General features: G+C 50.9%; 1 protein-coding gene across 20 annotated transcripts in view; it reads left to right on the top strand.

The window, feature by feature from the left end:
* Positions 1 to 27,523, top strand: part of CACNA1G (calcium voltage-gated channel subunit alpha1 G) — a 146,026-nt gene that overhangs the window by 35,463 nt on the left and 83,040 nt on the right. For all 20 annotated transcript variants that reach the window (XM_017811966.1, XM_017811986.1, XM_017811985.1 and 17 more), the window contains exons 2-9: positions 9,025 to 9,136; positions 9,641 to 9,774; positions 19,149 to 19,246; positions 21,228 to 21,387; positions 23,204 to 23,495; positions 23,990 to 24,082; positions 25,690 to 26,500; positions 26,589 to 26,633. In XM_017811966.1, the coding sequence (XP_017667455.1) occupies positions 9,025 to 9,136; positions 9,641 to 9,774; positions 19,149 to 19,246; positions 21,228 to 21,387; positions 23,204 to 23,495; positions 23,990 to 24,082; positions 25,690 to 26,500; positions 26,589 to 26,633 (1,745 nt within the window). The remainder of the gene's footprint in view (positions 1 to 9,024; positions 9,137 to 9,640; positions 9,775 to 19,148; positions 19,247 to 21,227; positions 21,388 to 23,203; positions 23,496 to 23,989; positions 24,083 to 25,689; positions 26,501 to 26,588; positions 26,634 to 27,523) is intronic.

Raw genomic sequence — 27,523 nt, 5'->3', positions numbered from 1 at the left:
GGATGCACTGGATTAGTCATCAGCAGTGATGGTTGACCCTGCAGAGCTATTCTGTCTCCTGCACTCCTGCTACCTCTGCTGACATCCCCCTGCCCTGGATGAATCTTTCATGCACTCACTTCATGTATTTTTAATAGGCTGGGATTGGGTTTGAGCTTAGGCAGGAGTTTATGGGACTTGAGGGGCTGCATCCAGTGGGATGTGGCTGAGGGGAGAGAGTGGTCCCCAGGGGAGAGTGCTTTGGAGGGGGGCAAAGAGCCCATTTTACCTGTGCCGGGCAGGGTGCTGATCCTCACAGAGAATATTTTGGCTCCACAAAGAATATTTTGGCTCTGCAGGGATGGGCATAGAGTTTTCCTGGCCAAGGAGGGTTAACCCAGCAGTGGTGGGAGCAAAGAGTGAGCTTGTCAGGCATCGTAAGGGAAGCGGAGGAGCTGCCAGGATAATTAGCACAGGCTTGTTCTCCCCAGCACGTCCCTGGGATGCAGCGGGGCTGTAATCAGCCTGTCGCTTCCCAGCTTTATTAATACATTGATTTTTGGGGGTTTTGGCTCCATGCAGCGTGGTGCCTGCCAGCCAAGCCTCTGTGGGAAGCTTGGGGATTCAAGGTGGCACGTCTCTGGGCATGGCAGTGCCTCATTTTGGAAGCTGTTCGGGTTTCTTCCTTGGGGACTGATGGCGGAGGAGGAGGAGGAGGAGGAGAGACATCCCCTCCATCTGTGCGCTGCCCTAGGAAGGGATTTAAATCACAGGTTTGCAAAAAAGAGGAAATGTGCCTGCTTTGCTCAGGCTTTGAAGCCTGCAGGAGCCTCCTGCAGATATTCCCCTTCCCCCTTTGGGGAGATTTGGCTCAGAGGGGATCTCCTTTCCTGGCCATGGAGCCAGGCACTGTCTTGCCAGTGCCTCTGTCCTGGCTGTCTTCTGTGGTTGGGGCAGCAGTGAGGACCAGGCCATGCTCCTGCAGCTCCCAGTGAGTTCAGGGAGGAGGGTTTTTATTCCCAGAGTTGGTGCCCTGGACCCCATCTAGCCTCTGCTCCAGCAACAGAGGGTAAGAGATGTTCTCCAAGGAAATATATTACTATAAAAATATAAATAAATAAACATAGATTAAAAATATATATATATATATATGTATGCTTAGGGCAAATTTTATCCTGATCCATCTTCCTATAAGTCTGGGAACTCCTCCTCTCTGCCCTGTCACTCTCTCCCAATCCAGTGTGAGCTCGCCTGACCAGCACAACATCCTTGGCACGGCAGCCCCAGTGCCACATGTGTGGCCATGTAGAGCCATCCCTTCAATTCCTTCATTTCACCAACTGTTACATAAATCCGCTTTTATACTGAACTTGTGGACGTCACTGGAGCTCTGTCCATACCCATAACATCACTGTTTCCATGGGAACCAGCGTACTTCCAAGGGGGAAAAAGTAGAAGGAGACTAAAAAAAGGACAAAGAAGGAACAAAATAAGACAAATATGTGACATATCCCAACTATGTGTCGGTGTAGGATGTTACAAAGATTTCACTGCAACTTGTTTAGGCAGCCTTGCATAACAGTTTTTGTCTTGAGTATTGCAGCAGGCAAGTCAGGTACAGTAGAAACTTAATAGTATCCCAAGTGTCTTAGTGAGGGAGAGGTGTCTCTGGCAGCTCTGCACGAGGTGCCATTCTGTGTGAGCAGCAGGGGAAGATGCATCTGCCTGTGTTGCAGCATTTTCCTGGGTTTCCGTGGGTCTTCCTCTGTCCTGGAGCATGGCTGGGATTGTGCAGCATGAGAGGGTGACACTGCTGGGCGTTCTGGATACGTCCTGATGAGCAGCTGGCACTGCTGAGCTTTAAGGGCAGGTGCTATTAAGGGACAATTTACAGTGAGTGATTTTAAAAAATATATATATTTGGGGGTTAAGTGTCCATCCACTGTGCACTTGTAAGGCATGGTGGGATAAAACATCTTAAATAAGTTATCAAACCCCAGCAACAGCTTTGGTGTGCTGAGTGTTTTAACTGGTAACCCTAGTCCCCCTGTGGAGGAGTTGGCCATTAGGAAGGATTTTACTGCTCATGATGTCTTTGTTAATGTCATGTGTGGGCTGCTGGGAGGGAGCCCATCCCCTGCCTCTGTCACGGGAGATGATGGCTGGTGCAGAGGTTGAGCTGGAAAGGACAGGTCCAGGAGGAGGATGGGGACATGCTCCCACCTCTGCAGCCCCTCTCTGGTGGGGGCACCCCTGAGCATCCAAATGGCAGCAGAAGGTGCTAAACTGTTGGAAAGGGAGTTCAGGGGAGTTGGAGCTTCTGCAGGGCTTGGTGAGCGAGGTTTCACCCGCTTCTCCTCTGCTCTTCCCTGCTGAAAATGCAGGGCAGTGAGAGTTGGGGTCCCAGCACATGGACATATTTCACCAGCTGCTTATGTAGCTAGTGAGCTCCAGACCCCTGGGGCTTCCACCTGACACATCCTGCTGGCCCAGGGCTGAGGCCATGCACTGATCCTTTGCACCAACCCATTTGGGGCTGTTCTTTTGGCCCCTGCTCTTGATGCCACAACAGGCGTGAGGAAGAGGGAAGGACTGGGATGAGAAGCTGGAATAAATTCAGCCTGAAGTGCTCTTTTTTGACATTTTATTATTTTATTTTGAGGTTTTTTTTATATTTCATTCTATTTTATTTTATTAAAGCACCCATCCTTGTAAATGCTGGTCCCAGGGCTGGGCTGCCAGCAGCTGAGCCCTCCCAGCTCAGGAGTTAATTGCAAGTGATATGTAGGGCTTTTCTTAAAAGCTCCAGCTCCTGAAGTTTGGAGATTATGCAAGTCACTCAGCTTGCAGGATTTTTTTTTATCTTCCATTTTTTTCTCTCTTAAGCAATAAGATTTTAAACCCTCTTGGTTGCTGGAAAAAACCCTTTAAGCAGCAACCTAAAAGGTTGCAAGGAAACAATTCCAAAACTGTAAGGCAAATAAGAACCTCGTCAGGTTTTGGTGTAGTCTTGGTTTGGGTTTTTTTGACAAAAAAAACCTTTTTTATCATTCTTCATCCCCTCTAATTATGGCATCATTCTTTGCTTCATCACCTGGGTGGATGAGCAGGGCTCCTCTGCACTGCCGAGCAAATCCTACCTCTCCCTTAGGAGGCAGCTGCATCTCAGAGGCAGAGAAGAGCATCTCTGCCTGCAGCTGACAGTGCGGTTTTTAAGTCTTTGGTAGACGAATGATAAGATGATTACACCCTGAAATCCCCTTTTTCCTCGAATTCTGGGCTTTACAGTCACCATTATGCTTTAAGGACCCGTTGGGGACCTCGCAGTCCCGCCGGGATGGGAGCAGAGTGCTGCGTTTCATGGCAGAGGGAAGCAGCCGCCGGTGCATCCCCTTGAACATCTGCAAGACAAAATGAATTAGAGATGACATTTCCAAAAACACTGCCATGAATAATCGCCCTGTTTTGGTTCCCCAGGTTTAATTGTGAAGCTGCATGAATTAAAATAACCTCCTGGGTCTGTCTGCGCAGGGAGGGAAGCGGTTTTGAAGAGCTGCAGAGCAGTGACAAGCCAGGGATGCTCCTGCCTGGCTTTTTCCCGGCTCAGAGCCTGCGGATGGGGATGTGCCAGGTTCAGTGGGGTCATGCCAGCTCCTGGCAGCGTGTCCTCAGGCTGCCAGCTGCGGTGACCTGGGATGGGGCAGGCGTTGGGCACACGGTGGAAATGCTGTCTGAGCAGTGCTCGAATTTTTAAACCCCTTTGTGCAGCCCCACTGGAGGAGCCTCTCCCGGCTTTGCTTTCCAGGAATGCCCTGGCGATGGGACTCGCCTGGCACAAATCCCTGTGGACCGCGGGGCAGGAGGCGTGCGCTCCATCACACGTGTGGGATGAGCGTGCCGGGGTTGCCGTGCCCGCAAGCCAGTTATCCATCCTGCCAGGAAAAAGCAGTTCTCCTGCTGGTGTGGCGCCGGGATGCTGCAGGAAAAGCTGCTTACCTGCCGCATCTTCCCTGCATTTGTGTTCCCTGGAGGGAGGGGAGGTACCAGGCTTGAAAAAGCATCTGGAAGGGCAAAGCCATGAGGTAGAGACCGTGTCAGAGTGACAGTGGGGGCAGATCCCTGCCAGCGCTCGGCTGCAAGCGAGGGTAGTGGATTCAGTGGGTAGAGAGATGCTCTGAGAGCACCTCTGGCACGCTGCATCCGCGGAGATGCAAATGCTTCCTGCAAATACTAACAGCAAAGAACAGGGGCTGGTCTAGCTTTTGAAGGAATATGGTAGGAAAAATATAAATCCAATTTAATGTCCAGGACTGTGATGGGAATCCTATAACCTTTAACTGGGCATGACATGAAGAGCCTTTTCCTGTTGGCCTGGTGAAGTCAGAGATGAAGCTGGGAAGGGGTTATTATTTCCATCTGTGAGGCAGATTAATTCTAAGGACTTTTAACTTCCCTTGCAAACGGCCTAAATTAATGTTTTAGGATTTTAGTCCCTGCCTCCTCCCACCCCTCCCAAAGGCCAGACCCTGGAAGTGCCATTATGCTCCTGTCAAAGGGGCTATTTCTGGAATTGATGATATGAATGAAGCCTAAAACTCCGCTCTCATTAACGTCTGCAGCTTATCCCGGTGTCACTCCTAAGCTGGTGGGACTTGGTGACACTGCAGGGGAAGGCTGTCATTTCAACCCAATTTTCACATCACATTTGCACAAAAATTTCCAGGCCTTGCCAGCGCTTTCCACACATTTGTCAAATCCCAGCCGCTGTCCCAGCGAGCGAAGGCTTCGCTGGTACAAAAGTGATGGCTGTGGGTGGTGATGGGGGACATGGTCCTGGCTACATCCATGATTCCTGGGGTATGAACAACCACTCCTTGCCCTAAAAAACAGGCAGCATAGCAGAGCCCAGTGTCACCTGGCCGGATCCTGGCAGTTTGATGCATTCCTTTGGTTGAGTTTCATTGCCTGTGGCCCCTGGCGCTGCAGGGCTGTCCCCCCTTGCCTGCAGAGCCCTGCTCCCATCATGCTGGCTCTGCTTTTGGGGGAGTCCCACCCAATCTCCCAGGCAGGAGGGTGGCACATTGCCTTGGAGGCATTGCTGTGCTGGAGCTGTGTAGGGAGAGTGGGAAGAGAGGTCAGGGAAGGAGAGGGAGGGATGCAGGGAAGGAAGACAGGAGGAATGGTGGGAGCTGCCTGGGACTAACAGAGCATCAAGGGAAGAAGTAAATATTAATCCCGTGGAAGAGTGTGTATCCCTGTAGAACCTCACCAAACGCTCCCCTCCGTACCTGGCTCTGTCACTGGGGTGGGTGCCCAGCCCCCCAGGGGAAGGGACCCCCATCTCTGGGGTCAGGTGATGCTGCAGTGCATGAGTGCCTGCTCTCCCCATCCCACCAGGAGCAGTGTGTGTGTTTGTCAGAGAGACTCTGGGGTGTGGATGGACAGAGCATCACACCCGCTGCCCTCTTGGTTACCGCTGCCCTCGAGCAACAGCTCTCGATTTAATTCACTTGCTGGTAAATTTGATCCAAACTTCTGCAACCAAATCACAGTGAGTGTAATGCAATATCTCTGTCTTTTAATTATGTTAGGCTGGGTAGTGCTGGCTGATTGAATTTGGAGCTCTTGCCTCTTAATTATGGAAGGTCAGGTGCTGAGGAGTGCAGGCAGGTGGCACAGGGATTGCTGGTGGTTGGAAGGGGCTGAGGGCTCTTGCTCTGTGCCAGGGCTCCTGTTTGTAATAAGTGAGTGACTTCTGGAGATTTTAACTTTTGTGTGTGTGTGCGCTCTTTATCTTATGAATTTTAAGAGTCAGGTTAAAACAGAAGTGTTACTGGGTATTTCTGTGTGGCAGAAACAGATTCTTTTAGTTGAAAAGAGTCTGTGAGCATTTTGGCTGCCTGCCTTGACCGAGTTGATGGTAAAAAAATGTGGATTTTTAAGAATGTGCCGGGGTGAGCAGGTGACCTGGAAAAGCAGGGACTCTCTGGCGCCCATCCACTCTGGATGGAGTGGATGGGGTGATCACCTGATGTATGTGCATGAACCCCATTATTAATTTCTTTTAGACATCAACCCTGCTTGGTGTGAGGAGAGAGCTCCTAGCAAATATTTATCTCATACATCGAGGGCTGTGGGCTCAGCTCAGCATCTGGGTGGTGGCAGTGCCACCACTGCCCCTCTCCTCGAGCATTTGCCTCCTCCTGCTCACCTGAGTTGCTGGCCAGGGACCAGCACTGTCTCCGGTGCTTCCCAAAGCACCTTTGCCCCTTCCCTGCCCGCACCGCAGCAGCGAGAGGCGTTCAAAAAAGCACCTTCTGCTTTTGCTAATTGAAGAGTTTCCCTTTGTCAGCCTCTCAGCTCAAAGGAGGGTCGGTACAAAGCCATAGCCAGCAGCACTTTGTGTGCCTCTGAAAATCCCATTAGCAGAAGAAAGAGCTTGAAGTTTCATTCAGCTGGAAAAAAAAAAAAAGAGAGGGCAAAAAAAAATAAAATAACACTCCCCAACCTTCTGATCTATCAGCTGCACATTAACATACTGCCCTCGGCACCGCCGGGGTCCCTTGTCCCGGGAATATTTAATCAGGGTGAAGTGTTATATTGGACTGAAATGTATGTGCTTGAGGGAGTGATATGCTGATAAGTGGGTCTGTGGTTAATGCTGGGGGAAAAAACCTGCCATCAGCAAATAACCGCCCCCCCTCCCACTCCCTCGGTCCCCCTCCTTCCCCAGGCTGTTTTCCTGCCTGGAGATGTTTATTCCTTTAAGGGGGGGGTTGGGGTGTGGGGAGGGCAGGGACCAGCCCTGAGATGGGGGCACAGACAGAGCTGGATGGGGGGGGATGGGATAGGTTGGGTTGGGGTGACCTTCACCATTGCCAGGGTTGGCAGCAGTTGGGGGGTCCCTGCCTGTGCCAGGGTGGGGGTGCTGGCCTGGGGCAGTGTGTGTTTGTACAGGTGGGGTCTGCTGGCCGCCTGCCTGCACCACGGGGACCCTCTTGGGGTACAGATCTGGCGTTGGTCCCCACATCTCCCTCCTGGTTGCACCTGGAGCCCCGTGTGTGGCAGATTGTTGTGTCTCGGGGGCCTGTGCTTTCCTGGCTCCCCTCTGTTTGCAATCAGTGACTGGTGCCAGTGCCAGCACGCTAATGAGCATCAAGGGGCACCCAAGGCTTTGCAGACTGTGCCATGCCAGAGGAGGACAGGGAGGCTGCCATCCTGTGCTCCTCCTACCATTTCAGCCCCTGCCCAGCCCTCTGCACCAGATACGGGGCTGTGGAGAGCTTGGCTGCCTTGGGTGGGTGTTAGGGCTGTACTGGGTCTTGGAGAGTGAGGAGATGAGATCAGAATCACTCCAAGCTGATGCCCATCATGGTTGTTTGCCTATCTCAGCTCACTCAGGAGCTTGCAGTCCCGAAGCAGCACCAGCAGCTGGTGGGTGGGCAGGGGTGGAGCACATGAGGGAGAGCCAGGCCCAGTTCAGGGTCTTGTCCACTGCCACAAAAGAATTTACATGAAGCTTTGCCTATCTGGGGAAGCATCTATCTGTCTCTGCAGGTTTTAAGCCAACCAACCTGGCTACTCCTGAGCCTCCTCGCTTCTCTGCTGTGTGTATCACACAGCCCATGCAGGAACACGCTCCTTTTGCCACTCATTTGGGATCTGACAGGGTGATTTTTAATTCTTTATGTTCTCAAGGGCTTTGCAGATCCTTGCTGGCAGAGCCTTGGACGTGGCTGGTCCTACTGAGGGATTCTTCCCAGTCCCCCAGGCTGGGGAACCCTGTGAATCCCCCACAGCTGCTGCCCCCTTCTCAGACTGCCCTCCATGCCTGCCCCCACAGGACTATATTTGGGCTAAGTATTCCAGCCCGTAGCCCCAACCTGACAGTTGGAATGTCTATCCTGATATCTTGTAAACATTCCTTCTGATTAAAAGATCCAGATTGCCAAGGACCAAACCGTGACTCAGACCCATGTGATTTCCCAGGAATCCACCCAGGATGGGTGGTGGCAGGAGCTGCCAGCTCCAGCCCCCTGTGCCCAGTGAGGAGGCACCTGCTGATTCATCCTCACCTTCTTCTTCCCCAGTGGGATAACGCTACAGCACGGGCTCCCAAACACCACCCGCTACCGTGTTGCAGTGAAAACTCTTGTCTGACAAGGGCCAGGCTTATTTTCCTAAAGCCTGGAAGCTGCTGCTGGCACCCAGGAAGGAACATGGCCCTGCTGCCTGTGGGTTCTGGCAGTTGACGGGGTGTTTTCCATGCTAGACTGGAAGATAACCCCAGCACCACATTGAACCAGCTCCTGGGTTTTCCATCTCTGTGTCCCAGGCAGCCGGGAGCCGTCTGGAAATGCTCCCTAGAAGGATGCAGGAATTGGGTACCAGGTTTGAACCATCCCTATGGGGATGTGTTGCAGCACTTTATTCTGCCCCAAAAGTAACAGCATCTAACATCTGTCCCAGCAGCTCAGCTCTTTAAAATTGCTCCAAGAGGCAGCAGACAGGGTAGGGAATGGGCTCTGCTGGCCCTCACAGACTTTAAGGCTTTTAGGCAGTTCATTAATGGTTTTGGCAGTCTTAATTTGGACTGGGAATGAAAGTTCAAGCAGTGGCTTTAGGGAAATGCCCCTGGGGTAAGCTGTGACATGGTTAATAGAAATTGTAATGTTGTTAAAGTGCTTTTTCGTAAAATGCCAGGAGAGGAAATTAACGGCGTGGGGTTTTTTAGTTTCTTCTAAAAGTTGATATCGTTCATTTAATTTAATTTTTTAATCCATCACAGCAGCACTCGACACTCTTGCCGTGCAACTTGCACTTTATAGTGGTTTTCCCATTAGCTGGAGCCACCGATGTCAGCGTGGGGAGAGCACACTGTTGCTTTGCCGTGCAGGTATCTAAACGTGCAGAACCAGGTAAAGCCTAGCCTAGTGAAGCTGGCGTGCTCCTGGCCTTAAAAATCAGGATAAGCTTTCTGATTCAGCGGTGGCTGCTCGTGGATGCTCCTCTGGGTCTGTTGCCTCCTTGACGGGTGCTGTGCAGGTGGTTCGAGAGGGTCAGCATGCTGGTGATCCTGCTCAACTGTGTGACGCTGGGCATGTTCCACCCCTGCGAGGACATCGCCTGCGACTCGCCGCGCTGCAGGATCCTCCAGGTACGGCCTCGACACCGCTGGGAGCTTAACATCAGCCTTGGGTTCATGTGGGGCGGGAAGGACCAAGCTGAAGAGGTGGGACTTGTGTTCCGGCATGGCCCTGCGCTGGCTGTCCCAACTTCACTTCAAAAATGCCGATTTTGGTGTTCGGATGTGAACACACGGTGTCATCAGGCAAAGCCCCTGTGAGGCTGTGCCAGCCCCAGCATAGCCAAGCCTTGACTGGAGTGCTTGGGAAGGGTTAACCACGTGTACAGTGTACATGTGTGTAGTGTACAGTGAAAGCAGAGTCCAAAATACGCTTGCCCCTTTATCCTGGCACTGTGGGTGCTGTTGGGGTGCTTGGGTTGGGAGAGGACACAAAGCTGCTCTCAGCACAGCCTCTGCCCAGGGATTTGGATCTTGGTGGTGCACAAAGAGACCTTGTTGGACTCAGGTCTCTTAATTCCCTCCCTCTGGTGCAAGCATTCAGGAGCATCTCTCCTCCCTTCCTTTCTTTTGCAGAGCTTCGACGATTTCATCTTTGCCTTCTTTGCTGTGGAAATGATCGTCAAAATGATTGCACTGGGCATTTTTGGGAAGAAGTGCTACCTGGGAGACACGTGGAACCGCCTGGACTTCTTCATTGTCATCGCAGGGTAAGTCCAGCATGGCAGCTCCCCCTCTTCCTGTGCCTCTCTGTTGCTGTTTATGGCATGGCTTGGTAAGCACTGGATTTGGGCGAGCAGCAGGTTTGAAGGCTGGGGGCTGGCTGGGTGTTGGTGCTGCTGGTGTTGTCCATCTCAGCTCCCCAGCAGGGATCACCTCCTGGGCTGCAGCCACCCCTCTGATCTTCTCTGTGGCTTGAGGTAGAGCTGATGGTCAGCTCATGGAGGGAGCAGAGCAGGGTGACAAAAGCTGTTTGTGGTGGATTTTGGCCAGCCCATGCCCTCGGGCACCTCACTGGGTGCTGGGCACTGTGCTTGGCTCTTCTCCCTCCAGCCCACTCGTGGTTTTGGTTTCCATCGTTGGAGTGGGCGGTTGGAAGCGCGGAGTGCTGTGCCAGGAAGGATCGTTCACTGAAACGTGCATGATTGCCCTCATTATTTTATACCTTTTTTTTTTTTTTAGTTTGAGGGAAAGCGACCAAGTTTGCCTTTTGGAGTGTTTTCCTTTTAGAGGCACCTGGTTTGAATTAAAGGCTCTTCCAGCACCCGAGAGTCTCCTGGCGGAGGCTGGAAATCCACATGAAAAGTCCTTGGCCACTGGCCAGAGAGCTGAGTTTCTTTGACATATGAATCTTTTGCTGGCCCTTACCTCCTCTTCCTGCCTCAGGAGCCCCAAGACTTTTGGGAAAACAGTGGGTTTTTTTTCCTCTTTTGATAGAACTAGAGATCAAATTTACTGGATTTTCCTGGAAAGGAGCAGGGGCCCTTCCCAGCTTGTTTGCCTGGCGTGGGTTTGGTGTGCCCCAAGAGGGGGAAACACCTTGGTGAGTTTTGCTTATGGTCTATCACTGGCCCCATGAGGACATGGCACATGCCCTGCCAGACAGCTGGGAGAAGCAAAACAGTGGTCCAGAAAAACCTACAAGGAGGTGCCAGGTCCCTCAGCGCATCCTTGGCCTGAAAAATTCATTGCTGAAGAGGTCAAAAGATGCAGCAAGGCTCAGACTCAGACTGATGGAGGGCAGAAAGACCAGGAGCTGTAAGTGTCCCTGTAAACCCATCTTCTGCAGGAGGCCACAAGCTCCTGCTTTCCAGGTCCACCAGCCTCTGGCTCTTCAGTTTAGGAGGAGGCTCAATGTTTGTTCCTGATGTGTCTCAGCAATGTTAGGGACTGCAGTGATGGGATGTTGGACAAGATGGGATCCCGGGTCCAACTGGCTCTGCTGGGGCTGTAGACACCAGCAGCACAACCAAGGGCTGGAGCCTACTAAGACACCCTGTGTATTCTTTGTTTCTCCTGGTTTATTATGTCTTATAGTGGAATTAAGTGTGGTGAAGAGCCCGACCTAAGCAAGGCCAGACATCCCGCTTAGGGAGCCTTGGGGAGGCATGGTCATGGTTGCTGGGCTGCTCCCAGCTCCACTGCCCTGGGGTGCCACTGCCTTCCCCTCCCAGCCTGGTCCTGGCTTTGCCTGTTGAGCTTGAAAAACCTCTGAAGATAGTTATCCCTGATGTGCTTCTGTGGAGACCCCACTGTGATGCGACCTCACTCTAGAGTGACATCAGCAGAGACCATCCTAATTCCTATGCTGAAATATCACTGCTCTTTGCCTAAGCAAGCAACAAACCTCCTGCCCATCTGCTGCACCTGGCTGGGCGTTTGGGTGCATGAGAAGCACGTCATTCCTGGGCAGAGCCGGTTAATGGCACTGACCTCACCTCCGCAGCAGCCACCCCCGCGTCCCCGGCGTGTTTGTTTGCTGCAGAGGTTTTGCAGCCCGGCAGCCTGACTGCTCTCGTGCCTCCTGCCAGGTCGACTTTGCCTCTTGCTGAATGATGGCTCTCTCCTTCATGTGCATGAAGTGCTCCCATCTGGGTCCTGTCAAAACTGATTCGGCTGGCAAAGGATCGAACTGGATTTAAATATGAAGCAGAGCCTCTCCTCCCCTAGTCCTTGCTTTCTGTACTCCCTTTCGTGCACTTGCTCTCTCCTCCAGTCCTAGCCTGTCCATCTGGGAGTGATGCTTCCTGCTCAGGGAACTGCTGCAGTCCTAGTGGGTCCATTGAGTGCCAGGGAAAGCCAAAGAGGCTGCAGGAGTGGGCCACTGTTGTAGCAGAGAAAAAAATAAGGGACTCAAGCCCATTACTAGGCTTAAGACATAGGTAAAAAACACTGCAAGGGATAACAGATAAAAGTGCTCCAGGGTCAAATCCCAACCAGATGGAGGGAAATTCCTCAGGTAGCCCTTTGTGCAGCTTTGTGGTTCCTGTACAGGGCAAATTGCCCCAACGAGCACCCAGCCCACAGTGCTCACAGCAGAGCATGGGAGTAAGGGATAAGCCGAGCTTCGTGTGGAGGCCTCCTGCTTCTTAGCAATTGTGTGGTGGTGTTAGGAAAGGGGCCAGAGCCAACCTGGGGCCCTGGAGAGCGTGTGCCAGGGCAATCCTCAAAACCCATCTGTGTTTGCTTAGATACCAGATAAAGTGAGTCACGTTTTTATGTAGGTTTTCCGTAAGGGCTTCAACCAGGTTCCCCAGTGAAATGCCAAGGGAAGAGGCTGAGGTTTCAATGTGGTCCTGGTTTTCAATGTGTTTCTTCATGTGTTGATAATGAAGAAACTCTGTTTCTGCCTTCACATTTTTTCTCTGCCCTTTACGTGCTAGACACACAAGAAGGGGAGCAGCAGTACAGTGTGGACTCCCCAGTGCCCAGCAGGACCCTGGGTTCCTGTTCTCTTGCTTTCCCTGTCACTTCCCTACCCATGGGCTGCAGAAAGTGATGTCAGGGGGAGAGGAGAAGCAGCAAACCGTGCCTGTGGGGCATCAGGTGTGAAAAGCACCTTGTGCCAGGGGGCACGTGGGACATGCTACGTGCTGGGGCTGTACATTCCCGTGGGCACAGCATCCACAGAAATCCTTCCCAACCACCGCCAGTCTAGGATAGGCTTCAAAACATCCCCCAAAAAGTTCTAGTATTTCATCCTTCCCATTCTTTGAGAACTTTCTAGACCTGACAGAGGTTATCATTGCGGATAAAGCTTTTTGGTGCATCTTTGCCCCAAATCTGCCTCTTGGGAGAGTGGTTCGGGTGCTGTGCTCGCTCCTGCTGTTGGCCACTTCCACGGGATGCCATTAAGTACTTCTCAGCTCTGTTAAACTGTCCAGACCAATCTCATGAGCTCATGGAGAGTAAATGACTTCTTTGTGACAATGTAATGCAATTAGTGCTAATTGTAGAGTGTGTAATGTCTGCAACACATCTCTGTAATTACAGTAGAACTTGCTGGAGATGAGAATAGTGCTGTATTATCAAAACTGTGCTTAGTGAAAGGCGCCTTTGGCTGTAGGTTATGGAGTTGCGTGGGGAAAAGGGGAGAAAAAAAAGTGATGAATGGCATAATTGTGTTGCATTATTTTTAAAAGAGAGGATTTGGAGGCAGGGGGGAAGTTTGCTTGCAAGAGAACACTTTGAAGGTTAACAGGCATTGCAAGCAGCTCTTGCTCTCTAAAGACGATTCAATATAATTTTGACCTCTCCCAGCGTAAGATGCAGATGTATTGAGCATGGATGCTTGAATACATCCAAAAAGATGCAGAAGTGTTTTCAGTTTAGTGCTGACAGGCTCGGGCTGGTGAACCTGATTTGACATCTCCCTGGCCACAATGGGACCCAGTATCCACTCTCCTCCAGGCAGGGTGCAGGGACCTCTTCTCTGCTTGGTCTATGGAAGAGGATAGCCACAGACTGGGATCTCCCTGCTGCTCAGCTGGAGCCAGCCCCAGCCCCACACTTTGCTGCAGTCCCACCAGCTAGCAGGACATGAGCTTGTTTTGGCTTTAGTGAGATAAGGACTTTCCCAAACCTCTGCATCCCTGTGGATTGAATTGGGCTTTAAGCCATTCTCATTAAAAAAAAAAAACAACAACATGGTGTGATTTTGGGGTTATCCTGTGCAGGGCCAGTAGCTGGACTCTGGTCCTTGTGGTTCCCTTCCGGCTCAGGAGATTTTGTGATTCTGTTCTGTGATTCTAACCCCAAAATAACAAAAATCTCCAGTGGTTAATTGTTTTCCCTGGAGAGAGCTTTACACCAGGGGATAACATGCCCAGGTTCCTGCTCCCCCCCACCCTGAGCAGGGCTGTGCATCGTCCCCTGTTTGAGCTGTGCAGGTCTGTGGTTACTCCTGTCTCAGTCAGTTGTTTGGCCAAGGCTGCAGTCTTGTTTATGCTTTGCTCATTGTAATGGTAAGGAGCCTCTTCAAAGACTTTGTAGGAAAGTTAAAGGCTTCTGGAATATTTTGCTTACAATTGGAGAGGAGCTGGGGCTGGAGGTGGTTGGCAGGCTGCTTTACTCAGGAACAGACACTACTCCTTTTTGCTTCCTGAACACTTCTTATGTTTGTTATGATTTCTCTCCCTCTGTTGAAGATTGTATTAAACAATGAGCTCCTCTGAAGCCTTCATAAACAACCCTTAAGAACGTCTTGCTCCCTCTTGGTTTTGAGTGCTGAATTTCAAGGATGAGATAGGCTGCAGAAAGCCTGCTGTGTTCACAGGTGACGGGAGAGAAGGGGATGCCGCAGTCCCCCACTCCATCCCTGCTCCATCTAAACCTGGATGTGGGATTTGAAAATCTCTTTAGCTCAGAAATCAGAATGAGGTCTGTGATGCCAGATGGGTCTCTGCAGGGATCTGTGATCCCATGGCTGCAGCAGCCAGAACAAGATTCCTGCTGGGTGCTCTGGGTGAAGCTTCCAGCATGTGGCCTTCACCCCACAGCACTGGATCACTCCAGAGGCAGGCAGGGCTCCTCTGAAGGGCACTTCAGCTGTATGAGGCTGATCAAGGGGCTGTTTCAACTCAAACGTGGGGAAAAAAAGCGCTGGTGTGGGATTGCCTACAGGAGCCCCTGCTGCAGCCTCCTGCTGCACTGCAGGCAAAGGCTGTTCTTTCCCTGTGTATTAGTCCCTTCATCCCTTAAAAACGTACAAAACTAAGAGAGAGGTAGGATAAATGTTGCTTTTTCATCCCTTCTACCTGTATTGATCCCTGTCACACGAGGACCAGCACCTCGGGACGTGGCACCGCGGTGCCCTCTGCTCTGCCCGGGCACTCTGAGCACCAGGGGGTAATTGCCCGTGTAAGCAGCCGATTTGCACACGCAATTACCCGATGTGCAGCAACAGCCACAGCTCCTTTGAGCCACAAGAAAAGCTGCACCAAACCTGCTGCCCCTCTCCTGGGCTTTCCAGGATGAATGCGAGTGTCCTGGAAGCTGGAAGCATCTTTCCAGGCCCCACTGTGTCCTGACTAATCCCAAATTAGGTGCTTTTTTTTGCTCTGAAGTGCCAGAAAAACATCAAGGCAATACTTGTAATCACAAACCTCCAGGAAGTCAATATCTGGGGTTGAACTTTGCAATTTAATGCTTAAAGTTGCTTTTGGGAGGATGAAGAGCGTTCAAGACCTGGTGACTGACGAAGCCCACGGCTGCAGGTTCTTCCAGCTCCGTGCTGCCTTCCCGCAGCCTTCGGAGCAGAGCATCCCGAGCAAGCTGCGTCCCTGACTCACAGGAACCTGCAGAGTAAAAGAAACCCCTCAGCAGCCTCCCTCACGGCTGAGCTGACTCAAACCCACCTGTGAAAAGCCTTGCTTTTTTTAAGTTTGAGGACTTTTTAAAAGGCATTCTTTAGTTTCTTTCAGTTATTTGGCTGAACTTGCTGCTAATCCAAAAGCCTTGTTAGTCAAGTGTCCTGGTTGGGACACACAGTGAGGCCAGACCCAGCAGGCTACGGGGTTTGTGCTCCCTCCAGTGCTATTCTTTTTCTTCTGTTCAGCTTGATTAAAATGAGTATTTTTAAAATTAAGCAACACCCACGAACGCGATGAAACTCGCGAGGCTCAAAAAGCAGCCCCTGAGTGAAAGCAGAGCGCAGCCAAGCTGGCGAGAGCCAGGAGGAAATTTCATTCCAGCTTTCTGAAGGTACAACGCTGCCTAAATAATTTCCCCTTGTGTCTTCCAGCACCGATGGCTTAATATCACCCACTGATGGCTGCGCTTTGTAGATAAAGGGTGTCTATATGCCCAGTTTTGGAAGCTTTTTAACGCCGAATAAATCTGAGCCTATCTCTGGCCGGCAGCGTGGCAGCTCTGTGTGGGCAGTTCTGGGGGGTGGCCCTCTCTGCAGCCATTGCTGCTTTGCCCCAGATTCCTCATGTGACCTTGGTCACATCCCCTGGCTGTACAGCATCCCCAGCACCCAGTCGTGGAGAGTTCAAATTTTCCTCAGAAAGCTCCCTCAGCACAAGCTCCCTGCATGACTCTGCTGGGTCTTCACACCATCTTCGGATTCCTGAGCGGGAGTGATCTGGGGGATGGTGGCAGAGTCAGGGCTGAGAGCTGGGTGAGTTGGAGAAGTGATGCTGGCTAGGTGTGGGAAGGACTTGCTGGAATTTCTGTGCCCTGTTAGAGGCTCTCTGGGTAAGCAGAGCCCCTTACCCCTCCTGTGATGCCCTGAGCATCACTTCTGTGAGCCCTTCTCCTCGGGCAGGGGTGCTGCCTGGCACTGTGCACAGTAGATCCTTCCTGATGCTTTGGGTTTTATATGAAAGAAACGCCATTGTGCTCCTAGTCTCTCTGTCTCCAGGCAGAACAGGAATGAATTTCAGCTGCTTGGTCCATCCTGAGCCATCTCTTGTACCTGTCTGCTGAGTCCTGGGAGTTTTCCTGCTTGGAGAAGCGTTTGCCAAAGGTTTGCATCAGCTCCCTCTCTGCATCCCACCACCAGCCCGTTGTACGTCTGGCTTTGCAGATGCTCCACTTTTATTCTTAGAAAGTCCTAAATATTTCCGCTTTCCTTCTGAATAACTCCAGCGATCGGGGGTTGCTGATCACTCTGACGAGCCTCAGCATTTGCTGTGAATCCATCCTATTTAATGCTGAGTATCTTTCTGAGCCTTTAACTTGGCTGGGCACCAAGCCGGTGGCAGCGGCGCTGACAGGCATCGCGCTTTCCCCTCTGAACAGAGATGACATTTGAATTGAAGCTTCATCAGGAGCCTTTTACACTGCAGATCTCCAATGCTATATATGCTGCTAAATGTACCTGTCACCTCACCAGCTGGTGACATCCTGACATTTGCTCTCCCTGGGTATCTTCCCTTGCCAGGGATGTGGATTGATTCCTCCCATGCATCCGGTTGCCTTGGGAAATGACCTTAGAGCTGGGGACTGGTGATCTCACTGGACTTAATTCTTGGTGACTGAGTTCTACTGACATTTTTTTCTCCAATACTGGGTTCTCTCAGAGAACTGGAGCTGTTGGTTATACCAGCAAGTTGTGGATCCTGTAGTCTGTGTCTGGGGCTGAACTTGTGGTGCTATAACACCAGCAGTGTTTGGAGACAGAAGCAGGAGAACACCTGCTTGCTCTTGGTCTTGGTGTTCAGGCATTTGCTTAAGCCTCTGGGTTGTTGTTTGGGTTGTTTCTTTAAATTTGGCATTATAGTAATTCTGTAATATGTTAAATCAAAATGCATTTTACAGCACGTCCTTTGCAGATTACAAGCACACGTATCTCTAGAAGTGAGTCTGGAGCTGTCATTAATCAGAAAATGATTTGTCTTGGTGGAAATAACCATGTGCTGCTCTGAATTTTTCTGGCAGCATCTGTTTTAATAATGGATGAAAGAAAAGCTGTATGTTTGATATGGGCTTTTTCCCTGAATACTGCTGACCATACAGAAATCTTCCTTTCAAACAGTGAGGGAAACTGGAGAGCCATTAAAGCCAGGAAAATCATTGCCCCTCTCCTTAGCTTAGCCAAAGCTGGCCTGAAGTGGTGAGTCCTGTGCAGCAAGGAAGGGGCTGGTTTTGTTCACTTGGACCAGGTGGGATTTCGTGGACACGCTGCCTTCCTCTCTGGCCAGAGGCTGAGAACAGATTCCTACCATCCATATGTGCCTGTCCAACGTCCATCTTCCGGGACTGTCCCATGGCTGTGGGTGTCAGCTGAATAGAGAGGAACATGTTGATGTTATTGTTGAACCCACCACAGCACTGACAGATCCTGCAGGATTCCCAGCAGGGAGGGAGGGGGCAGCACTGATGCCTTTGCGCAAGGTGCCAGCACAGCCTCCTCCAGAGGCTTGATGCGTAAGCAGGTGAGACTAATTCAGGCCAGGGCAAGTGTGGAGAAAGGTTGTGACTGGGAAGCAGAGAGCCTGTCTGCAAGATGGGTCTGGAAGATCTTGGTTTGTTTGGCTTTTCAAAATCGAGGCTGAGAGGAGATGTGATTTGTCTTCTGTAAATACATGGGTGGGTAAACATCAGGGACAAATAACAGCTAGAGAAGCTACTTAAAAGACAGCACTGCCATAAAAATGAATGGATATGAGCTTGTCCTGAATAAATTCAAGCTTCAAGTTAGTCTTCAAACCATCAGAGTCGAAGGGAGGGAATGACCCAGCTAGTTTTGAGATGGAACTTAATAAATTTTGGAAGAGATTAGTATCCTGTGGTTGTCTGTGGCAGCAGGAGCCTGGCTGTGCAGGGAGCCTTGTGGTCCTCCTTCCTTGCCTTTGCCTGGCTCTGCCTCTTCAAGAATGCTTTTGGGCAGAGCTCTTGGGTCTTCCCACAGCCAGAAACAAAAGTGACTGATGGCCCTGCTGTGCTTGAGCAAAGGTGCCATGAGAAGTGAGATGGTGCTGGGACACCCCAGGGACTTGCAGCAGTCCAGGTGCATCCTAAGTCCTGTGAAGGTTGGACCTCCATATCCTGAGCTGTGAAATAATCCCCTCAGACACCATGTAGGAGCACTGGAAGGTTCCTTGGTCCACGTTTGCCCCCTTTGTTATCTACAAGTGTCATCAGTTTTGGTCCTACCTGCCAATGGTTTCTGCTGGGCAGAGGTAGCAGAGCTCAGTGTCCTGTGCTGCTCATCTCCTGTGTCCCATGGAAGGGTCTGCACCAGGGGATGCACCTCTTCTTTTCCGAGTCAGCACAACGAACTCAGATTCGTTAAGGTATCTGTAAAATTGTTGTTAAAAACAAGGCTGTCTGGAAATTGCTCCTCTGGAGCATGCAGGGATTTTCAGAAGCTTCTGCCTGGCCCTGTGCAAAAAACCAGTAACCAAACCAGATGAGAGAGAGATCTGTGGCTGTGTGAGCTGGTGTATCACATTCTCCCTCATTGACTTTATTCTGATACGCAAACAACCCTTAATTAATTCCTCCGGCAAACTTTCCTGATGGGAGAGATGCAGTAACAAGTCCCTCTGTGAGCGGTTGGCATTTAATGTTTGCTTTATAATGTTTGATAATCCAACATTTCTCCACAAGATCCTTGTGTTTGTGTCTTTTACAGGATGCTGGAGTATTCCCTGGACCTGCAGAATGTCAGCTTCTCCGCCGTCCGCACCGTCCGCGTCCTGCGGCCGCTCAGGGCCATCAACAGGGTCCCCAGTAAGTCAGATCCTCGTTCCTTCCCATCTCTGCATCCGTGCCCCAGAGATGGGAGGGCAAACACAGGTGCTTTGATCTTGCATCTCAGCTCAAACATTCACCCAAGCCTGGCAGTGCCTGAATTCCAGTGCCTGTCACTCTCCTGCTTTAAATAATACTGCTTTTGACATCTATGGCATCGGAGATGACTCAATGAGGTATCCAGGACTGTTGTCAGACACCTTCCTTTCTCATCTGAAGAGAGTCTGAGGATGCTGCTAAGGTGAAGGGATGCAGGTGATAGGGGTTGACTGAGCCAGCAGCCTTTGCCAGGCAGTACAGGCAGAGGGGTCTGAGCCATGCTGCTCCCACCCTCTCTGGGCTACCCCATCATTTTCTGGAGAAATTGGGGTGAAGAATTCTTGTTGTGCCTGGACAAAGCCCCCTGGGAGGTGCTGGGGACCCCACAGCTAGTCCATACAGCCCAAACTCCCAACATCTGATGGGCAGTGGCTCTTCAGTCCTGGTTTATCAGCTCATGAATGAGGATCTCAGCCCTTTTTAAACAGCAGTGGGTGGCAGCCCAGCCCCATGCTCGGAGAGGCACTGGCCATCAAAACCAGTCTCAGCCCAACTGCCCCATTCCTGCTGCCCTGTGCTGGGCAAATCCCAGTGTGCCATGAGAGGCACAAAGCTGCTTCCCTCTCGGGTGCTGTGCAGACCAGCTATGTTGAGTGTAACTACAACTGCTTTCCTGGTCTTACAGTCCTGGTCATCAAACCCAGTATTGTTTTAGCCAAGTTGAATCCCAATCTGCACTCCCCTATCTGAACTAGCCCAATGCCTTGATGAGAACTGATCAGCCTCAGTTCTCTGTGCTGATGGTGGAAGTGCCTGGGATCTATTTATTTTGCTGCTGACTCTTGAACTTAATCTGGCTTTGCTGCTGCTGTTTCAATCATTACAGAAGCTTCAGAATCCTGTTTGCAGTGGTTTTTTTTTTTTATCCCCACTGCTGAACTGGTGGATGGCTGAATTTATCTACCACTGTCTAACTGGGGATGTAATTCACTTAATGTATTTTGAAATCCTAGGTAATTTATCTTGGCTTCTCTGCAATGTAGTTACAGAGAGATAGAAATGTAAGGTGGGAAAAATGAAAAAGGAGCTTTGTATGATGATCAATGCAGTAACCACAGAAAGTAATTTCAGTTAATTAGGAGTTGATGCAAGGTGGTTGTGCCCCAGTAAAGGAGTAGAAGAAAAACCCTGACAGAGGAGATGACAGCATGGGGATGAGAGAAAAAAGTCTTCATGAAGTATCAAAGTAAAGGGTGCAACAGTAAATCTTTCTTTAAATAAAAGTCAATATAAGCAAGTGAGAGAATGCAGAACATGGGGAAAGAAGGAGAATGAGAGATGAGCAGAATATTACAGAGATGTCAGATGAAATCAATTTTTTTGTGTGTAAATGTCAAGTTGCAGTCACCATCAATTTGCCTTTGTTACAGAACTGGCTGTTCCTGAACTTGTGAGAATTAACTGCCAGAGAGAGTTAATACAGAGTTCCTGTATTTTAAGGAAGAGAGAGCATTTAGGGTAGATGAGGGGAATTAGGAAGGGAAGGGAATTTTGATATATACTGAGTGGAGAAAGAAACTTCAGTTGAGAAAAGGAGAATGTCAGAGTTTGGTCTCAAAGAAGAAAAGAGACATATAATTACTAGAAAACCTTGGAGGAGAAGAGGACTTGAGCAGGGAAGGTAGGTCATGTGACCAGGAGCAGGGCATGGATTAAGGGGTGGTATCCCAGGGTCTTTGTGGGGAAACCAAAGGGGGCTGGGGGGAGCTGTGGGTGTTCACAAGCCATGTGTGAGTGCTGAGGACAGCGGTGGCAAAGCAGCAGCTCTCAGTGGAAGGAAAAGTATCGCTGGAAAGGAAAAGGTCAGGAGGACATGGCTGGAATAAGAAAATTCAGCGTGAACTTTTCCCCTTTGCCTCAGGTATGCGCATCCTGGTGACACTTCTTTTGGACACGCTGCCCATGCTGGGGAACGTCCTCCTCCTCTGCTTCTTCGTCTTCTTCATCTTTGGCATCGTGGGAGTCCAGCTGTGGGCAGGTTTGCTCAGGAACCGCTGCTTCCTCCCTGAAAACTTCAGCATGTGAGTCCGGGTGGGCAGCACAAGTGTCTCCCCAGCCTGAGTGAGTCTGTCCCTCCAGGAGACAAGGATCTCCGGTAGAAAGCCCTTCCCTTCTGTAAATGCTCCCTGCTCCTAAATGCCAGCACAGCTCCTGCTTGGGCACACACAGCCGGAACAGAGCTGTGACAATTTGCCATTTGCATTTGCAGGCTGTCCTTAACCCTCAGCTACCCCTGATTGATAAAGACCTCCAAAAAACCCCCTGAGAATGGGAGTTCAGGCTTTCTAAATTCAGCATATCATTAGTGTGTGACCTTTTCTGTGTGGAGACATTCAGGTCTGAATCCCGTTCGGCAGCTGTTGAGTTAATTGGCACAGTATTTGTAGTCCCACCTGAACCCCAGGGAAAGTGGATGGAGCTGCTATGCATTTTGTGATGCTGCATGCTTTTCAGTCACAGAGCAAGAGATAGTCTCCAGTTTGAACTGTTAATTTTCACAGATCCCTGGATGTTAAGGCCAAAATGACTATTGTGATTGAATGGGCACCCAGTGTCCTGGCCAGCCAACTTGCCAGACGTAGGAATGTTTGAACAGTTGTTGAAGTATCTCGTAGCCAACAGCCTCTTTCAGGCCAGGATTTCCATACCTGTTCTCATACCTACCTGCTATTTTTTCCCAGCACCTCCCTCCCTTCTAATGCTTGGAAAAGGGCAGGTGACTGCAAACCTTTGATGGCTCTGCCAAGCTCTGGCACCTCCATCACCTTTCAGTGGATTGTTGACTCTCCAGAGTCGATCTGGCTGAATTCACACCTGGATGGAGGAATCCTGCAAGCCCACGGCCTCTTTCTTGCCGCACAGCAGGGTCATGCTGCTGCTGCTGTAGCCAGGTTGGCTCGGGTCTGGAGCTGGCATGAGGCACCTTCTGTCCTCTCCCAGGCATCTCCTACTGAACTTCCACCCCTCTTGTAGGTCATGCCCTCGAAGGGCAGTTGGGAGAGTCATTACCAGGGCAGTGTTAAGTAAGTGGCAGCAGAACAGGGGGACTTCACCACCGAGTAAATCCAATAGAGCTACAGGTTTGGGTACTGTTTAATTGAGCCAGAATTCCAGGGGTTTAGATAGGCTTTGAAGGGTATTACAGGCAATTCTACAGGAATTAACTGGGCTGAACTAGGCTTAAAAATATCTTTGCAAGCTTTAGTGGGAGTCCTGGCAGCATTAAGGAGATAGTGTGTGCAGAGCAAGAAGCCAGTTTCTGGCTGGCCATGGGTTGTTTCATCTCCCTGAAGAGCATTTGTGCCTGGTGTGCTGTGGTAAGGCCACCCTCAGAGGGAATTTAGAGCTTATCTATGGGCTGAACTGACACTGTGAAATGCACATGAAGGCCCCATCTCTGGTTTTCAGGAGTCTTGGGAGGTCCTTGTACATAGAGTCTCCCCAAACAATTCTTAGCATCTCCAGGAGGACAGGAGATGCAGGAGCTTAAACTGACTGATATCCATCTTACTGCAGCAAAGACATTTCAGAGAAACCCTGTCAGGCTCAATCCTGTTCTTAGTTTCCTAAAGTCAAAGCCAGAGTGCTTCCAGATGGAGTGACTCTTCATAATGCTATCAGAGAGGTTGCCGAATGGTCAAGTGCACTGCCTCAGCTTCCTAAAACCCATTTAGGGACATCAACTCATCCTATGGGGCTGCAGAAAATTCAAGAGGATTCCTTTTTTTAAAAAAAAGCTTTAAGATCCAGAATATCAGGCTGTGCTGTTAGAGTTGTTTCCTTGCCAGATTGCCCATGATTGGTGTGCAAACCCCAGCCCTGTCTGGACTCTTTCAGCCCCTACACAGTGGATTTGGAGCGGTACTACCAGACAGAGAACGAAGATGAAAACCCTTTCATCTGCTCCCAGCCCCGGGAGAACGGGATGCGCTACTGCCGGAGCATCCCAACGCGGAGGGAAGAGGGTCTGGAGTGCACCCTGGATTATTATTCCTACAACGACACCACCAACACATCCTGTGTCAACTGGAACCAGTATTACACCAACTGCTCTGCCGGGGAGCACAACCCCTTCAAGGGAGCCATCAACTTCGATAACATTGGCTACGCCTGGATCGCGATATTTCAGGTGAGCCCTGTCTGCAAACTGTCACAAGGTGGGCAAACAGGCGGTCCTGCCCCCCAGCACATTCCCAGGGGCTTGTAATTGCACTCCCGAGGGCTATTTTGCTCCAGGGAGCACTTACATAGTAGCGCCCAGGTGCTCAAAGTGTTACGGATACAGTTTGATGCCTGATTTGAAAACATTTCCACTTCAGGTGCATGGACAGAACCCTCTGTGCATGCAATAAGACTGTGCTGACGTGAGGCAGAGCCTAGAGATTGCTCTCCTCTCTGCAAAATGAAGTAGTAGCCCTTAAGTCCAGCTGGGAAGGGGCTGGATTCAGCCTGGGCAACTGGTAATGTGGCTGCTGGCATTGGCAGGAGCAGGATTTGGCTCCTCGGTGTCTTGTACTGCACCAAGACCAACTATAGGGTGACAGAAATGACCCAGCCAGAAGAAAACATTGCTTGTGCACTTGGTGCTTTGACAGGTTTGCTTTCCCTTCTTGTTTCCACCAGGTCATCACGCTGGAAGGCTGGGTGGACATCATGTACTTTGTCATGGATGCACACTCCTTCTACAACTTCATCTACTTCATCCTCCTGATCATTGTGAGTGGCCTCAGGGGAACAGTGGGGTCCTCCTGGCATTCGGAGAGAGCAGAGTGGAGTGACCCACGGGAACAGGGCAGAGAATACAGTGAATATAAAAGCTGAGATAGCAACCAGCCTGCTGGGAGACACACAGCTTCCCTGGGGCATTGTGCTGCAGCTGCATTTTGCTGCAAACATGAGGAAGGGAAAGAAGGATGTGCTCAAGCTGTGGTAGATACAATTGCTGATGCTTCTACTATTTCTCTGCTTGTGCTCCAAGGTTCTCTCTCCTACTTGCCACCTTGAATTTAAGTTTAAAATTAGGCGAATTTCACCTGGTCAGCTTTTGAGTGCTGGAAGAGGAAGAGGCTGCCCGAAAATTCCCCCATATTGATGAACCCATCTGGCTGGGTCCTTGATGCAATGGGGAAACAGTCCCAAACTTCAGAGAGCACATTAAGAAAAGAGGGAAGAGATTACTGCCCACAGCCCACCCACACTTCTCAGCATCATCTGAGACCACCCACAAAGGAGCCAACAAAGAGTTTCTGTGGGGTGGGCTCCATGTTGGGCTTCATCTGTGCAATCAGAATTGTCTACAGTGACTGGTTGAACTCGTTGTCTAGACTCCCTTTATCGTCAAGGGAGAAAAATAGGTGCTTTAAGGGGGTGATTCATCTCCTCCGAAGGTAGACATCCAAAATAAATTAGATGCATTGCAGACTTGATGCGCCTATTTCTCTCTTGACTCTAAAGGATCATTAGGTGCCTCACTCAGATGTAGCTGAGATAAGTGAGATGAGTCCTTTTCTTGCCATGTAATTGGACTGAGTCCAGCAAAATAGCTGCACATTGTCCATTAGGTCATTGTGGGGATTTCTGCTCCTCATCAAACCAGGACTCAAAACCTGATGACAAAGTAGATGGTCATTTAGTCCATGATGGTTTTTCTAGTTCATCTGTTACCTTCCCCAAAAGAGAAGCAAACCCCTGCTCTCAGCATCCCTGAAATGACGGAGAGGAAGAGCAAGCAGTACTTTTCCAGATGCCGTGCGAGTAATGTTAGCAGAGTGTGATAGCCCGTTAGCACGTCAGTAATTCCCTGTGATCCAGGCTGGGCTCTGCAGAAGGCAGAACCTCATGAAAACCTGGTTGGAAAGAAAATCTCCAAGCTGTGGGTACAGACTGCTGATGCCCTTGCGTAACAGTCACCCGCAAATCCCGTTAGCAGGGGAAAGGGATCTGCTCGCAAGCTGCCCACACACTGCCAGAAAAAAAACGCTCCTATCAGGAAGGCTCAGTGCATTCATCGTAATGCCACTAATTGTGATAATTACAACCGCTGTCTGCGGAGAGAGAAAAACACCATCTTAAAAGAGCAAGAGCTTTTTGTCAAAATAATCTTCTCCCGTCTTTGATCTCTGTCGTCCTCTGTGGAGGGCTGGCGTGGGAGTCCCTGGGGCGGGAGCTCGGGGGGTGAGTCAGCCCCCCCACGGCCTGGTGGTCCCCGCTGGGTGACGTAGGGGATGGGGCTGGCTGGGGTTTGCCCCCAGATCCTTAGGCCCTGCAGGGCTATAGGGTAGGCGTGGCTGCTCCGAAGTGGCTGATGGCTCCTGTCCCCTTAGGTGGGCTCCTTCTTCATGATCAACCTGTGCCTGGTGGTGATAGCGACGCAGTTCTCCGAGACGAAGCAGCGCGAGAGCCAGCTGATGAAGGAGCAGCGGGTGCGCTACCTGTCCAACGCCAGCACCCTCGCCAGCTTTTCAGAGCCGGGCAGCTGCTACGATGAGCTACTCAAGTACCTGGTTTACGTTGCCCGAAAAGGCAGCAAGCAGCTCGTGAAGGCCTACCGGGCGGCAGGCGTGAGGATGGGCTTCCTCACCAGCCCCGAGAGCAAGGCAGGGGCCGACCGGCATGCCAGGAAGCGCCGGAGCAGGAAGAGGTCTTCCGTGCACCACCTCATCCACCACCATCACCACCACCACCACCACTATCACCTGGGCAACGGGAACCTGCGGGCACCCCGTGCCAGCCCCGAGATCAGCGATGTGGAGACCAGCTCGCTCCACAATGGCACCAACCGGCTCATGCTCCCCCCCTCCGCACCAAACTCCCTTGGGGCCCCCAGTGCCTCTCCCAGCAACACCGAGTCCGTCCACAGCATCTACCACGCCGACTGCCACTTCGAGCCGGTGCGCTGCCGGTCATCCCTCACGCAGCCAAGCCTCGGATTGCCGAGCCCAGAGGGGATCCCCAAGAACATCATGGGCAGCAAGGTGTACCCCACGGTGCACTCCAGTACCTCCCATGAGATGCTGAAAGAGAAGAACCTGGGGGAGGCGGCGGTGGGTGCCGGGAGCAGCACCTTGACAAGCCTCAACATCCCGCCTGGGCCCTACAGCACCATGCACAAGCTGCTGGAGACACAGAGCACGGGTGAGCTGGGGGCTGGATGTCAGTCTGGGGTTGCCTTGCAGAAATACAAGCTGTGACCTAATTTCTTTCTCTCTCTGGATTTTTGCAGGGTTCTTTTCAGTCCACGTTACGGAGAAAGGCGATGGCTTTCCAGGTGAGGCAAACAGAGGTCCTCTGAGCTACCTAATACCTCTTATAATCAAATCCAGGAGAGAGGTTTCAACCTCCCAGACTTCAAACTTGCAAGAATCCAAGGGAAATGAATGTTTTCAGTGAATCCATTTTCATTCCAATCCCTATCTTGTAGGGGACTCACAAGAGAGCTACAGAGGGACTTTTGACAAGGGCATGTAGTGATAGGACAAAGGGGAATGGCTTTAAACTGACAGAGGGTGGGTTTGGATTAGATGTTAGGATGAAATTCTTCCATTTGAGGGTGGTGAGGCCCTGGCACAAGTTGCCCAGAGAAGCTGTGGCTGCCCCATCCCTAGAAGTGTTCATGGCCAGGTTGAACAGGGCTTGGAGCAACCTGGGCTAGTGGAAGATGTCCCTGCCCATGGCAGGGGGTTGGAATGAGATGATCTTTAAGGTCCCTTCCAACCCAAACCATTCTGTGATTCTATAATCTCTGTGCTTCCCCCAACCAATTTATTCTGCAATTACAGGGAACACTCCCCAAATCTTTGCCCTTCCAAAATCAGCCAGAGGTTGAGGATGGACACCTTCCAGATCTGAGCCCTAACACATCCCTGAGCACTGCATAGCTCTGCTCCTGTGGGACACAAGGCTCAGAGAGATCGAGTGTCTGCTTTGCATGAGTGCTCAAGGGCAGTTGCAGATACAGAGTATTAAAATCTGCTCAGGAAGCCCATAAGAATCGGACACCAAATGCAGCTTTCCTGGATCAGGGATTTCATACCTTCACCACAAGATGCTCTTTCCCCCTCCACATCCTGAGGTTTGGGAGTTTGAGCCAGTGTAGTCCAAACACTTTCAGCCTCCAAGAAGTGTTTCTGGCCATGCTTTCTGAGGCAGTCAATGCCT

The sequence above is a fragment of the Lepidothrix coronata genome, unplaced genomic scaffold (genome assembly GCF_001604755.1).
Source record: "Lepidothrix coronata isolate B3197 unplaced genomic scaffold, Lepidothrix_coronata-1.0 Scaffold34, whole genome shotgun sequence".
NCBI lineage: Eukaryota > Metazoa > Chordata > Aves > Passeriformes > Pipridae > Lepidothrix > Lepidothrix coronata.
This window is presented reverse-complemented; position numbering and strand designations above follow the sequence as displayed.